The sequence below is a fragment of the Perna viridis genome, chromosome 1, assembly GCF_037379345.1.
Source record: "Perna viridis isolate PV_CMFRI_1.1 ecotype Kerala chromosome 1, ASM3737934v1, whole genome shotgun sequence".
In the NCBI taxonomy this organism is placed as follows: domain Eukaryota; kingdom Metazoa; phylum Mollusca; class Bivalvia; order Mytilida; family Mytilidae; genus Perna; species Perna viridis.
The window spans coordinates 50,717,270-50,732,743 of NC_142445.1; the positions used below are offsets into that span (position 1 = coordinate 50,717,270).

General features: G+C 31.1%; 1 protein-coding gene across 1 annotated transcript in view; it reads left to right on the forward strand.

Moving 5' to 3' along the window:
* Nucleotides 1-10,225, forward strand: part of LOC148629229 (uncharacterized) — a 32,545-nt gene extending 22,320 nt beyond the window's left edge. The window contains exons 16-21 of the mRNA XM_088546486.1: nucleotides 639-818; nucleotides 1,156-1,381; nucleotides 1,803-1,976; nucleotides 2,337-2,518; nucleotides 2,804-2,981; nucleotides 4,191-10,225. Coding sequence (XP_088402612.1) covers nucleotides 639-818; nucleotides 1,156-1,381; nucleotides 1,803-1,976; nucleotides 2,337-2,518; nucleotides 2,804-2,981; nucleotides 4,191-4,561 — 1,311 coding nt within the window. The 3' untranslated portion in view covers nucleotides 4,562-10,225. The remainder of the gene's footprint in view (nucleotides 1-638; nucleotides 819-1,155; nucleotides 1,382-1,802; nucleotides 1,977-2,336; nucleotides 2,519-2,803; nucleotides 2,982-4,190) is intronic.
* The last annotated feature ends 5,249 nt before the right edge of the window (nucleotides 10,226-15,474 follow it).

Sequence of the window (15,474 nt, forward strand, 5' to 3'; positions counted from 1 at the left end):
TTAATTACATTATGGCCCTTGGATTTAAAAAAAAAAACTCATAGAATTAGGTTTTCCACTGTTTTCCTCAACGCTTGGAGAAATTGAGCTTGTTTTTGGTCGTTGAGTCAACCATCATGAGTTACAAACAAGATTATGTTATAATTAGCTGATTTTTACAGAAATTACAGCCCCTTGGACTTTGAAAATTTCACAGAAATAACTGGTAAAAAATGTGGTTGCATGGGCTATGTGGGCAGGTTCATTAACATAGATACCAAAACAAATAACAGCTGACATTCATATCATGTGCTTTAGCCAGGACGTTTATTGTTACATTGCAGGATATTATTGTTGGTATTTTGTGCTATTCCAGTAAAGTTTTGGTTGGTCTATTACTATAAAAATGATTTCCTATTCAATACATCAGAGCTTATTGTCAAAACATTTGACTGTTGTATTTTGCATAGCAGTTCATTGACTCAGTTGCATTTTAAATTGAATCTGATCTAATCAGACAGCAATAATGCCCTTTGGATGTATCATTTTACACGATTTTCATAGGAGTTTCAGTTCTAAAATGTGTAATGTGATTGGATACTTTATTTATTTCATAGCAATGTATATGTATCATAGCTTGTTTTTAATTTTCCTTTTAGATAAGGAATCTCTTGGAAACTAATTTATACGATATAAAGGAAATCTGGATGAAAAGGTTGAAATATTCCACATGTGTACAGTGTCCATGTGATAAATGCTGTAATATCCATGGCAACCCAGAATGCCAGGATGTTAGATGTATTCACTTACTCAGTCTTGATGAATGTCTCCTTTCAAAGGTATTTTATACAGAATCAAAACACTGCATATCCCCCATAATGCATATTTAGTTGCAGAGGTGATTACTTATACTGATGTTCCGTATTTTCTACAAATTTTGACTGCAAATTACACTCTATGGATTGTGAATCTCTCCATAGTACCTCCATGTAAAAGTTTCACAAAGCTAATTTATGGATCATTTTCATAGAATCATACCAAGTTTAGAGGAATAATTACCAGATAACTGGTTTCTAAATTTCCTTATACTGGATATTCCTTTTGTCTTATTTTAACTTATACTAGATGTGATTTTTAATCAAATAGTCATTAAAATCCAACATTTTACATGGACAGGTTGTCTGTTGTGAACACAGAAGAGTTAAAACAAACCATATTCAAAAGTTTTTCCCTGAACCAGCTGACATAGGCCTACAGGGCAAGGTTCTGCCACAGATAGAGGTAGAAAAGGGCAATGTTGAGAAGTACAGTTCACAACTGCCTTTCTGGATCAAAGGTGCTGCCAAACTTTTGAATGCAGGAAATGAAAACCAAGATTGGATGGCACTGGCTAAATTAATGGGTAAATGTATTTTGTTAGAAGGTTAACAATATCTATGATTTTCCAGCTTTTTCTGATAAGGAACAGCAAAATCCACCTCATCATTCTTCAGAAGAGTTTTACTTTAATTTATTTTATGCAGTACATGACATTTACATTGCGGGGTACAGAGGGGCTTATTTTAATCTGATAAACTCCCTTTAGAAAAGAGAGGTCTTATTCTTCCAACTCAAATTAAGCTAATGGAATATTACCATGGTAATACCAAGGTTTCAGTTAATGTTTTACCATAGACCTATTGTCCTTCAGATAAATAGGTACCCCTATTGGCATTGGTTCTGTATTATTAAAAAATCACTTTGATTTGACAAGAATTTTCAGTATAATACAGATCTTTAATGTGTAAACAATATGTAATTTAAATGGTTTTTCTCCTTGACAGGTTACAAAGAAGAACAAATAGATGTGTTACTAGAGGATACAAATCCACCCCTAGCTTTTCTTGCTGACTGGATACTTGCTGGTGGTAACACTACATTGGCTGTGGATATGTTGGTAGGATACCTGGAGAAAATTGACAGAGATGATGTCATTGATGTCATCAGTAGTGGACAAGGTAAATAGTTGTTAAATAATAAACCCATTTTATGTTTTTCCAAATAATACGTTCATAATTTGTGGATTTAATTTCATGAAATTTTCATTTAAAAGAGAATAATATAATTTTTTTGGCAGTTTTGATTTGTAACAAATGTATAATTTAGTACCACATGAACAATGGTATCAATCATTGATACAGTGTTTGGTTTAGGCAAGTGTTTAGACAGTTAATTCATGTTAAAAAAAATTGATACAAAGGGATTAAAAATTGTCTTGTTGTGATTTTTTTTTTCAATTTACATCAGATTTGCTTGAGACTGGTTTCACAATAGTTTTTTTATTATCCTGCGAATAGAAGTTTTTATTCTTATTTTAGTGGATACTAAACAGGATCCACCAATAGTATTCATCAGCTATCAATGGGACATTCAGGATGAAGTTAACTCACTCAGAGATAAACTAGAGAAGTCAGGCTTCTCCTGTTGGATGGATGTTGGTCAAATGGGAGGAGGTGATCAACTGGGGGCTAGAATTGACTCTGGTGTCAGAAATTGTAAGGTATAAATTAGAAGAGAACTACACAAATGTATTCAAACATGCTTAATCAAGTCCTGAACACTTTCACTGACTTGGTCTGTCGAAAAGGCTTTATTTATTGATCATGGATATTAAACCAGTAGATTATTTGTAGCTTCTACAAATAACACGTTTTTCTGTGTCAAATATATTCTTAAGAAATCCTAATTAGTGTTGTTCCATTTTGCCCAATATTGTAAATATTCTGTATATAATTTTATCATATATGTGTACATTTTCTACATTTCTTACCTATGTCTTTTGTAGGTATTCTTGGCCTGTTTGACACCAAAATATGTCATATCTCATCATTGCAACAGAGAGTTAAGTCTGGCTGATCTATTGAAGAAACCAATTATCCCTGTAATGTTTGAGTCTGTAGAATGGCCCCCTCCTGGAGGGATGTCACTTATCTTTTCACAGCTAGTCTACATTCAGATGAAAGGTACTCTTTTTTATGTAATACTACTGAAAGATGAAAAACTGTAACTAAGATTAAATTATCAGTCTTTATACACTGAAACTTGTCTAAACTGAACCCCTTTTTGACTTTAGAATTTGTTCAGTTTAGACAGTTGTTCAATTTATTCAGGGTTCAGTTTAGACAGGTGTTCAGATTATTCATGGTTCTGTTTAGACAGGTGTTCAGTTTATTCAGGGTTCAGTTTAGACAGGTTTCACTGTATAAATAACTGAAACACAATAAGCTTGTAAGTTCTTTAATGAATTTTTAAAGTGTTATAATGTATATGTACTACTAAATACTTTTCTATATGAATTTTCGAAAATCAAATTACATTCGAACTTCACTGGCTCAAACTGGGATGGTTTGGACACCCAGGGTTTTTCAAACACAATTTAAAGTACCAAAATTTGCTTCTGTTTACTCAATATAAATAACCCTGGAATTATAGAACTTTAATTTCTTGAACACTCCATCTGGCTAGTCGGTCCATTCAGTAATAAGTCTTTGAGAATAACCCTCACTGACTCAAGCTCGTCAGTCATTTTGCCAGCTTGGGCTATAAAAGGTGTGAAAAACTGAAACTCTATCATTAGTACTGAGAATCTTCTGAAGTCGGCATAATGAAAGCATAAAAAAAAATACATGAAAACATTATTGACCAATGAACTCAAACTCTGAAAGTTTTTTTTTTAAAGCAAACACAACAATTTCAATGTCCATTAATCAACATAATCTTCCGAAAGCAAATGAAAAATAACAAAACCTCGTAGGGAGTAGGCAATATCTAACGATAAAGTCGAACTCGGACCAGCAACGAGAAAAATCCTGAAATAAAAGAACTTTGATTTCTTGAACCCCCGTTTACTCAAACACATTTCATTGGTCACTTGGAGTTCAAGCTACTGAGGTTTGACTGTACTTTTAATCATCATTCAAACGCTTTGCTAACTAGATTTTTGATTTATGTATTTGTTTGTCTGTTAACTCTAATGTTTCCAGCATTAGGATTGTGTTGTGGCTTTCTCCTTGATTGTCAACTGAAGCGTAAAACTTTGTGCACATATTTTAGAAATACAAAAATATGCTTGTTGATGTAAATTTATGGTATTTACCTGCAGAAAAATATCACATCCATACATCTTCTTGTTTATTTACATGTAGTTCTTTTACTTTTGTAAAATATTTCAGGTGTTGGAGGCCATGGTGGGTTTGGCATTAATGCAGATCTTAATGACAAATATCGTGAAATCATCAACAAAATCCTTATGTTTGCCAATCCTGATTTAAGTAAATACTTTGAAAATGAAACCCTACTCAGTATTAGCAGTAAAGAATCGGAGATAATGGAAGAAATAAGAAGCATGAACTCTCATAACTCACATGAGCGACTATTACAAGACATTGCTGAGCAATTTAGTGCTAGGGACTTAAATCTGACACGAGCATACCTACCTCCTCCTGTCACAATGAGGTCAGTAGCAGTGATGAACGATGACATTGAACAACAACCATCTCCTCAAGTGCATGTATCAAAGTGTTCTGTCTGTACCATTTTGTGATATGAGAGTATCATAGAACATGTACATGCTTGTGCCCCACACAACAAGTTTTTGGGGATATTTTTAGTCGTCCTTCCCTCTGCTTTATCATATTATGTTTTTCACCTTGATAGTCATTTTTTGACTGATTTCATCTAAACTTTGGTGAATGATGAGTAGCTATAAAATCTTGGATGGGATTGATTCTCACTGAAATTGGGAGGGCCACTTTTTTCCAACACAGTCGGTATAGGTTTGCTTTTTAACCTTTGACCTTCGAGATGCTCTTCCATGGAAACGCAAGTCACCTGATCGCAATTCTGTTTCCCAATTGGCCAAATACTGATAACTAAGTTGCATTAAAAAAACCTGTATTGAAAATTAAAATTGCGTACCATGTGTTATTTCCTGAATGAAATTTAGAAAATTTTAAGTAAAAGGAACAAATTTTACTGCATTGACTATCTTTATTTTTAAAGATAGTACTTGTTTAGATGTAGGGACTGTACTTTCCTAAAAGGTGCAATGTTGGCATATAGGATAATGTGAGCATGCTCAAGCTGACATAGTTCTCTGATTATACATGTATTAAGTAGCCCTCCAGATACAAATCATGCCAAAAAGGGGTTACATGGTTGAAAAGCCTACATATTTTTATTTTTGATATTTTGTATAAAATGTTATAGTTAACAGGAATTAACATGTGGATTTTCATATAACCTGTGCTCTTAGGAGATAATAATTATATTGAATGTACTGTTGAATTCAAAATTATGAGGGATAACTTTGTAAAGGACACAGTAATAAAATAGAAACTATTGGTTTTTCCATGTGGATTATCTCCTAAGAGCAGTTAGATTGGAATGAATGATAAAACATTTCATCATATAGACCCACAAAACAATTCAATAACAAAAATAAAAATTTGTAGCCTTTTTTATGTGTATCACATATTACAGAATTTACATGATTCTTAAATTGACTTCTACCTAATTATTATCTGTTTATTTTTAAATTGTTTTTTTATGAATTTTATGAGATTTTCTCATACATGTTTAAGCAGTGGATAGCACTAAAAAGTCTGCCAAAAATAGCTGTTTTTAGTAGTATTGTTAGACAGGAAAAAGAATGTAAAATAGGAAATAGGTTATATGTGTAGAAACTGAAGTAATGAAGAGAATGTAGAGAGAATGATAATTATAAAGGAAAGGATGTAAGTACATTTGTAAATTAAAGTTTTGGTATCAAGGTGATAAATTGTTAGTTCTTTTTAGTACAGGTTTTTGTCAGAAATAGGGCACATCATCATGCTCTTAAGTTTTTTTTTTGTTTTTTTTTTAGAACATTTTATTACTGAATTTATTCAAAACAATGGCAAGATCCATATATGTTTTGATGAAGAAAGATTTATCAATTTTGAAAAAGTTTCATTAGTTTCTTATCATATTTATTATCCATACACATAGCTATCCTAAATCAATCTTCCTTTATCCCATTGAAGTGCTAGATGTTTTTGAGCATTGAAAATTTCTACTAAATATTTAGGTCTATATTGGATAATTAATTTAAAATCATTACATGTAATATTACTTACAGACATATTGGTTACTACATGTATTACATGTATTATCTCTTACAGTACATGTATTGTGAAACTATCATGTTGTTTTATTTGTGGAAATGTGTAACTTTTTTTAAGCTTTTGTACAATGACTTAGTGTTTTTTTTTTACCGTTTGAGTACTGATGATTTGCATGTTTTTTTACCTACTGTTTGAGTACTGATGACGTGTTTTTTTCTACTGTTTGACCATGATGACATATGTGTTTTTTTTCTACTGTTTGAGTACTGATGACTTATGTGTGTTTTTTTCTACTGTTTGAGTACTGATGACTTGCATGTTTTTTTTTCTACTGATTGAGTACTGATGACTTGCATGTTTTTTTTCTTCTACTGTTTGAGTACTGGTGACTTATGTGTATTTTTTTCTACTGTTTGAGTACTGATTACTTGCATGTTTTTTCTGCTGTTTGAGCACTGATTACTTGCATGTTTTTTTTTCTACTGTTTGAGTACTGATGACTTATGTGTTTTTTTCTACTGTTTGAATACTGATGACTTATGTGTTTTTTTTTCTACTTTTTTGAGTACTGCTGACATGTTTTTTTTATACTGTTTGAGTACTGATGACTTATGTGTTTTATTTCTACTGTTTGAGTACTGATGACTTATGTGGTTTTTTTTCTACTGTTTGAGTACTGATGACTGATGTGTTTTTTTATACTGTTTGAGTACTGATGATTCACATGTTTTTTTTCTACTGTTTGAGTACTGATGTCTTGCATGTTTTTCTAATTTTTTAGAACATGTGACTGTTGTGTTCATTTTATTTCTAGTTGAGTACAGGTGACTGTTGTGTTCATTTTTCTTCTTGTTTAGTACAGATGACTGTTGTGTTCATTTTTCTTCTTGTTGAGTACAGATGACTGTTGTGTTCTTTTTTTTTCTTATAAGTACTGATGATGGTTGTGTTCTTTTTATATTTTTTGAGTACTTGAAACAGTTGTGTTCTTTTCTACTTTTTGAGCACAGGTGACTGTTCGTGGTATTTTTTTATTTTTTTTTGGGTGGGGGGGGGGTTGGCGTAAACATGACGGTTGTGTCCTTCTTTTACTTTATGAGTACTACTCTATATTTCTTGCATACAATGCAACACATATTGGATTGCAATTCATGATTTAAAAATGAAATCCTCAAAACATTTCAATTTATTTTTTATACATATTTTTAACAGGAGATCAGATTTATAGGTTTTTATTTGTTCTTTTTTATGCTATAGATCATTATATGATTGTTCTTTGCAGTAGGTAACTGTTTGGTCAAGAGATTTATTGTATATTTCCTACTATTAGGTCAAATAAAAATAATTAGTAGATTCTTATCCCTTCCCACTCTTAAAAAGTTGACAAAAATTATCAAATTTGAGCCAGAAATTTCAAAATAAGGATTTTTTCTCTCTAGTTTATAGTATTGAAACACACAAATCTTTCATTTCTTGGTGCCTAAAACGATGTGTCTCCTCTGAAACTCATGTGACTATGGATTTGGAACATATCTATGTATAAAATAACTAAAATTAGGCTAGCAAATATTGGGTAAGAAATTAAAAAATGAGAAATAAAATACTCCCACCCACCCCATAAGTTTTGTGAAGGTTGGATGAGAATATACCATTTAAGTTCACTTGGGTCTAATTAAAATTAGACCTTGCATATTCCTTTCTTTATTTGGGGGCAAAATAAGTAGAAAATGGAGGGTTTAATAAAAGTTATAAGGTCCCAGATGATGGTCTATGTATATTTAGACAGTAGATTTTGTTGTATATAGGGTGAGGTATTATCCAAATTCCTACGATAGATCTACTGGCTGTCTAAATAATCATAGACAGTTATGGGAGTTTATACCATTTTGGTATGATTTTGCTTATTTATATTAAGGGGAAATAAATTAGTTTTTGTTTCATACTATATTTCTTCAGTCTTTTTGAAATCTTTCGGTGGGTACTATGTAAAATATTTGTCATGGTGTTCAGGTCAAATTATCAAAATATACACACTGGCCGGTCTTGTGATTAAACTATCTTTGTCACGATATTCAGGTCAAATTGTTTTAAAGTGCACACTTAGCGTCCATTATTTCATTGATTGAGCTATACTAGTCTTAACGTTATTGTCAATTATTGAATAATAGGTGGATAGATTTTCTTTTTATGGTCATAGGAATATTATTCATTCAAATATTTTCATCAATGGCAGATCAATTTTCTATGTATCATTTTCATTTGCGTATTGCTGCTTCCATTATTTGGATGTATGGTTTTACCCAATCACATACGGTCAACACAATGCTAAATCATACAATTATAATTAGACAGAAATACACTCAGTCTACCCACCCTGGCATTGGTTTCACAAAAAGTCGTAAGTGTGAAATTGATCGTAAATCATGACGTCATTACTTACGATCAACTTTACACTTACGACTTTTTGTGAAATCGAGACCTGGAATGTACATCTAGTTAATTTTCATATTCAAATGATATTGAGCTGATGTATGTAAATCAATGAAAAGTTGTTTTTCTATGAAGGTTGGCCAATGGGTTTTATCATCATTAATAAATTATGGTGAATTTCTGAAATTCACGTACCTTATGATAAAGCAATGCCAACCTGGACATCATATTATGCCAGTGCTTACCATTTTGTATGTCATAGGTGTACAGTTTATCATTTTGTCTGATGTTATGTACATTTTATACAGAGCCCAACATAACTACTATATATTCATCAGTGGTTGATTTCATAAAAAGTTGTAAGTGTAAAATTCCTTTTGATCATGAATGCTTTTATATTCTTTCATATTGATTTGGCTTTTTAATTTTACCTACATGTACATGTATTATGTATTATGCATTATGTTTTAAAATTTCTTTTATTTCTTTATAGCAACCTAAGATTGTTGTGTTATTTTTGTGATATTAGTGGTTATGGCAATAGATGTTTTAAGTAGCACTCCAGATAAGAATCATGCAAAATGTGATTAATTGTTGGAAAGGCTACTTATTTTTATTTTTGATATTTTGTTTAAAATGTTATAGTAAACAGGAATTAACATGTGGCTTTTCATGTAACCCATGCTGTTAGGGGATATAAATTATATAGAATGTACTGTAAAATTCAAAATTAAGGGAAATAACTCTGTTAATGACAGTATAATACAGTAGAAAATGTTGGATTTTCAATGTGGATTATCTAGTAAGAACAGACAGATTGGAATGAATAATTCTATATTTCATCATATAAATCAAAGCAACTTAGTAACAAAAACAAAAATGTGCAGCCTTTTTGTGGTGTTTCACATAATATAGAATTTGCATGATTCTTAAAAAGACTGTTACTTTAATGTCAGTGGACTGATCAGATCAGTTCATTGGTTTAACTGTAGACATTATAGTAGTATTTTGATATCACTTTATCAAAGGAATTCAGGGATTAAGTTTAAAAAATAGTCAAATCTTTCACGTACTTAAATGCTTTGCAATGACTTTTTAAACATAATTTGAATCACAATGATATGTAATTTTTATTAGAATCAATAAATGCAAATATTTCCTTCCTTCTTAAACATACAAATAACCCAAATAGAAATGTATAAACATGACTCACTCCACTTGCTATATTCTCTTGGTATAAACATGTATCTTTTTTATATTTTGGATTTGAACCTTTATGTTCTATATAGTTTTTTTTTTTTAAAGAAAAAACTCAAGCAATCATTATTCTTTTAAATGGCATTAAATTTTTTGTTCTTCACAGTTTATATTTATCATTGAATGTGTTCTTTTTTTTTCTTTATTATTTATATTTCTTACCTTTTGTATAAATGATAGTCTTGAGTCTTTCAATTCACAATAAACCTGTTATTTGTTGAATAGATTTTATTTTCTGATGTGACGTGCCAAACATGAAATAGTTAAGCAGGTAACCCTAGGGTAAGGGACATAACTCTTGAAATCAGTGATATGTTTGTATTATATTTAATTTCACCAAAGCCTATCAAACTTTCATTTCAAACAGAATGAAATCAGTCCAAGTTACTTTGATGCTTACATGAAGTCGATGTAAAATGCTGAATACAAACATTCCAATGATTTGTAAGATTTGTGTCCCTTACCCTAGGTCTACCTCTTTAATTGTGATTACATGATAGTAAAACAGTTAATGGGAAATCCCCATGAAATAACAACTTGCCTGAGATTGCCTAGTTAATAACAGAAGGTACCCTATATGCAGGGGATTTCACTTAATTGCACACCTTTTAATTGAATATTCCTATAGGAAATAAAAAAAACATTTCTTATCCTATCCATGTAAAAAAAATCCTCTTGTTTGCATAAAATAAGGCTTAAATTTGAAAATTCCTTTAATAATAATAATGCATAAACATTTTTTGAAAATTTACATAACAATGTACATTAACAGATAAAACAACAAAATTTTCCAGATTTCATTAGAATTTGTTGTTATCACAACTATATATTCTCATTCCTATATGCAGGGGATTTCACTTAATTGCACACCTTTTAATTGAATATTCCTATAGGAAATAAAAAAAACATTTCTTATCCTATCCATGTAAAAAAAATCCTCTTGTTTGCATAAAATAAGGCTTAAATTTGAAAATTCCTTTAATAATAATAATGCATAAACATTTTTTGAAAATTTACATAACAATGTACATTAACAGATAAAACAACAAAATTTTCCAGATTTCATTAGAATTTGTTGTTATCACAACTATATTCTCATTCCGTAGACTTTACAGTGAGACAGGCATCTATAATTAAACATTTGAAAAGAATTTATTTTGCTTAAACACATTTAAACATTGTAAACATTAGATATTTTCATTTTAAATAATGATTTCTGTTGATGGGATATTTTTCTGACAAATAGACTTAGTGACTAGCAGGAACTCACTGGAGACTCAAAGGGGTAAATTCACCTTACTTACAATTGTGCCGAGGTTTCAACATACTATTTGAAATTTACTATTTGCCTATTTTAAGGCTAAATAATTATCTGAATACTAATATACAGGAAATACAAGCTGTTGTGTCATAATTTAGTCACAAGGACGGTGCACAACTATGCTTCTAAATGGTTTTCAAAGAATTTTCATAAAAATGAGAGGATTATGTGTAGTTTTAATCCAAAAATATAGAGTTAAAGCTATGAACAACAAAATCCTTTGTCAGGAGTTGTGATGGTACAGAAGACTTTTAAGCTTACCTGGCCGTGGCCATGTGAGCTATTGCCATTACTTGTCGTCCATCATCGTTGTCATTTGTTGTTGTTGTTAACAATTTTTCAAAACTCTTCTCCTCTGACACTACTTGACTAATTTGAACCAAACTTGGTATGAATGTTCCTTGGGGTATCCTGCATAAAAGTGATGTCGGGATTTTTTATCCGTAGAAAAACAGTGCTAACGTTACTACAAATAGAACATAGGGTCAAACAGTAGATTTTCTCATATATCTCCAAAACTGTTAGGTTAAGCTAAGTTCTGATGGGGTAAAAGTGTTCAGCATGATGAGATCTATTTGAGTAACATTTTCGTTTTAATATGTTAAGCCATATTAGAGTTATTGCCCTTTTTGATGGTTCTTTTGCTAATTATAATGTTATGTCATTAAAAAATCTTCTCCTCTGACACTACTTCACCAATTAAAACCAAACTTGATATAAATGTTTCTTGGGGTATCCTGCATAGAACTGATATGGGGATTTTTGATGTGTCAAAAAAACATGGCTGCCCTTACTAAAAATCGAACATAGGGGTCAGACAGTAGTTTTTTGCATATACAGTCTGTCAAGCAACTCCTGGTTTTCCTAATTAATCCTGATTTTTCCTGATTTTAGCAATTCCTGAATTTTCCAGAGAAATTCTTGATAACTCCTGATTTTGAACCTTTGCATCACAAAAAAAGAATTTTTGAAATATTGATATATTGCATAGTGTTATACAAGTAAAACTGAATGTATATTGTGTATTCATTGGGTTGCTGATTTACATTCAAATTCTGACTTTATATATCCTTTACTGAGTATTTTAATCAAAGTTTTCTAACTTCTTTCAAAGTGTTGCTTCTCAAAATTGCTACATTTCTAGAAAGCTACTACTTAGAAGGTGGAAGGCGGCTATTTTCGTGGAATTTTGTATTATTACATTACTTTTTATGTTACAAAATTCCTGATAAAATCCTGAATTTTAAGAAAATTATTTCCTGATTTCCTATTTTTTCTTATCCAAAAAGTGCTTGACAGCATTGTGATATCTATCTGTGGGAAAGTTTTTGTTTTAATCTGATAAGCCATGCTGGAGTTATTGCCCTTTTTCATTGTTTTTTTGCTATTTTTATGTTATTTCTTTAAAAACTCTTCTCCTCTGACACTACTTGATCAATTGGAACCAAACTTGGTATGAATATTCCATGGGGTGTCCTGCAGAGAACTGAAGTGGGGTATTTTGATCTGTGGAAAAATATGGCCACTGTTACTAAAAATAGAACATACTGATCAGACAGTAGTTTTTCTCATATATCTCCAAAACCTTTAGTTTTAGCCAAATTCTTTCAATTGCTGAAATAATCCTTATTATAAGGCATACAGAAGTCTTCTGGGATAAAAATTGTTGGATGACTCCTTGTAAGAGTTATTGCCCTTGAAATGTGAAAAATGCTGTTTTATTTTTTATATACAGTTTTCAGCCAATATCTTGAAAACTATGATAGATAGATAGAAACTTTCAATTGCTGCAATGATCTTTATGATTAGTCCTACCAAAGTCTTCTTGAGTCAAAATTGTTGGACATCTGGTTAAATTTATTGCCTTTGAAAGACAAAATTTAATCAGGTGAGTGATTCAGGCTTCTGGGAGCCTCTTGTTTGTATTAATATTAAAGAGTTCAGTAATTGGAATTGATTTTCTACATAAAAATGTCTCATGAAAAAAAGTTATTTTTTATAGTGATGTCATATTCACTAATTTGCATATCATTAAATTTTAAATTGGTTTGCAAATTAACAACTAAATAAGCAATTGACAATTTCAATTTTCAAAACTTTAAAACTTTGTTCTTTTACATCCAATTTTGGTTCTGTAAAATGTTTCAATTAGATCAAGTAATTCATATTTTGTATGGGGATTTGTAACTCTTTTACTCAAAAAATAAATTTGAGATGATATTTATATGTAAACCTCTATTTTCACATAAAATTATTTTTAAAGGTTACAGACCACCAATTCAACCAATGAGCATTTGGAACGTACGCAAAAATAGTCCTACGCAGAAATTACCCCTGTTCCTCATAGTGCTGTGAAAAAAGTTCTCATCTTATTTAAAAAATTTAAACAGTTTCTGAAAGGACAAACATTTCTGTACATTTTATAGGTGCATTTTGCTTCTTGTGATGTGAAGCCTAATCTCCATAATGATTTTTAAATACACCCCTATCTTGTGAAAACACTGGGATTTCCCATGCTATTTATAGACCCTTCACTTCCGGTGGCCAGTACTGCACTGCAAGTCTGCTAACCCCACATGCCATTCTGAGGATTGTGAGCTGACATATGTAGAATCATGCTGATATATAGTCCTCTGCAGGTTAAAGTTAAGGTAAAGTCCAGAGAAGCCATTGAATATTGTGAAATTAGCATAGAAGCCTATGGAAAGTAGAATTAGTGGTTTTTAGCCTGAAGATGAAGCCATGGCAAAATGAAAAGTTTCTTGAAATAGCTTTAAACTACTTGAAGATCTTGTTAACTTTGCCATGAGAGGAATACACTACAAAAATCCTTCAAAATATGCATTTTTTTAAGTTATAGGTCCAAATTATGGAAAATTGGTCTTTTTGGCTGATTTTTATGTCCTATCTTGTAAAAAGTGTAGAAAATTTAGTAAAAATATCAAATATTAAACTTTGAGGGCTATATTGACCTAAATATGGTGGTAATAAGCACTTGAAATCAAGTTTTGTGTAGATTTGAGCAAAAATTAGGTTAGAAATGAGGAAAAACTCACTTTCATTACTGCGGTTAAGGCCATATCAGCATTCCCCTATGGCAACATGGAAAATCCATTATTGAGTACTTTTTTTGCTTTAGGTGCCCTTTACTGGTCATGTTTTAATGTGAAAACACTGTATTTACAAATTTAAAGCCAAATATATCACCTTTTGTGAAAATTTAAAGATTTAGGATTTTTGACATGTGATCAAGAAAAAGGGGGAGGCATGTCAGAAATAAATTTTTAAAAATAGACCAATTTTTCAGAAAATGATTACTTTTAAAACTATTTCTTCATTAATATTGTTATAAAACAAGTTGTGATTGATATTTTTTATTTGAAAAGTCAGAAAAAGTTCTTTGCAAATATTTAATGCATTTAAGTATGGTAGAATATTGTCACTTTTTTGCTCGCACAACTTGGTTACCCTATATTTAAAAATCAAATATTTAAAAAAGCGCTTGTCACATTTCACTGAAACTTTGCAAATGCATTCAGTATGTGTGTAGGAAGATACCTGTATAGTTATTTATTTTTTCTAAGACAAAAAGTGACTCTTTAGGTTACAGACCACCAATTCAACCAATGAGCATTTGGAACGTACGCAAAAATAGTCCTACGCAGAAATTACCCCTGTTCCTCATAGTGCTGTGAAAAAAGTTCTCATCTTATTTAAAAAATTTAAACAGTTTCTGAAAGGACAAACATTTCTGTACATTTTATAGGTGCATTTTGCTTCTTGTGATGTGAAGCCTAATCTCCATAATGATTTTTAAATACACCCCTATCTTGTGAAAACACTGGGATTTCCCATGCTATTTATAGACCCTTCACTTCCGGTGGCCAGTACTGCACTGCAAGTCTGCTAACCCCACATGCCATTCTGAGGATTGTGAGCTGACATATGTAGAATCATGCTGATATATAGTCCTCTGCAGGTTAAAGTTAAGGTAAAGTCCAGAGAAGCCATTGAATATTGTGAAATTAGCATAGAAGCCTACGGAAAGTAGAATTAGTGGTTTTTAGCCTAAAGTTTTATGCTCATATACATGTAGTTTAATTACTGAATATTTATTTAAGTTCCATGGATAAAAAGGGTTGTATTGGCTGTGTAGGAAACCAAAAGATTTTTCAATTATCCTTAAAAATGAAAAAGTTATGACAATTCAAAGTTGATGCCCCATGCCACTCAATGGATTTTTTGCCAATCAAAACCAAATTACAGGTAGGTGATAACATCACGAAGAACTCTCCTATACCCAATGGAGCCTCCACCTCAGAAAAAAAACATCTCAGTTACTTC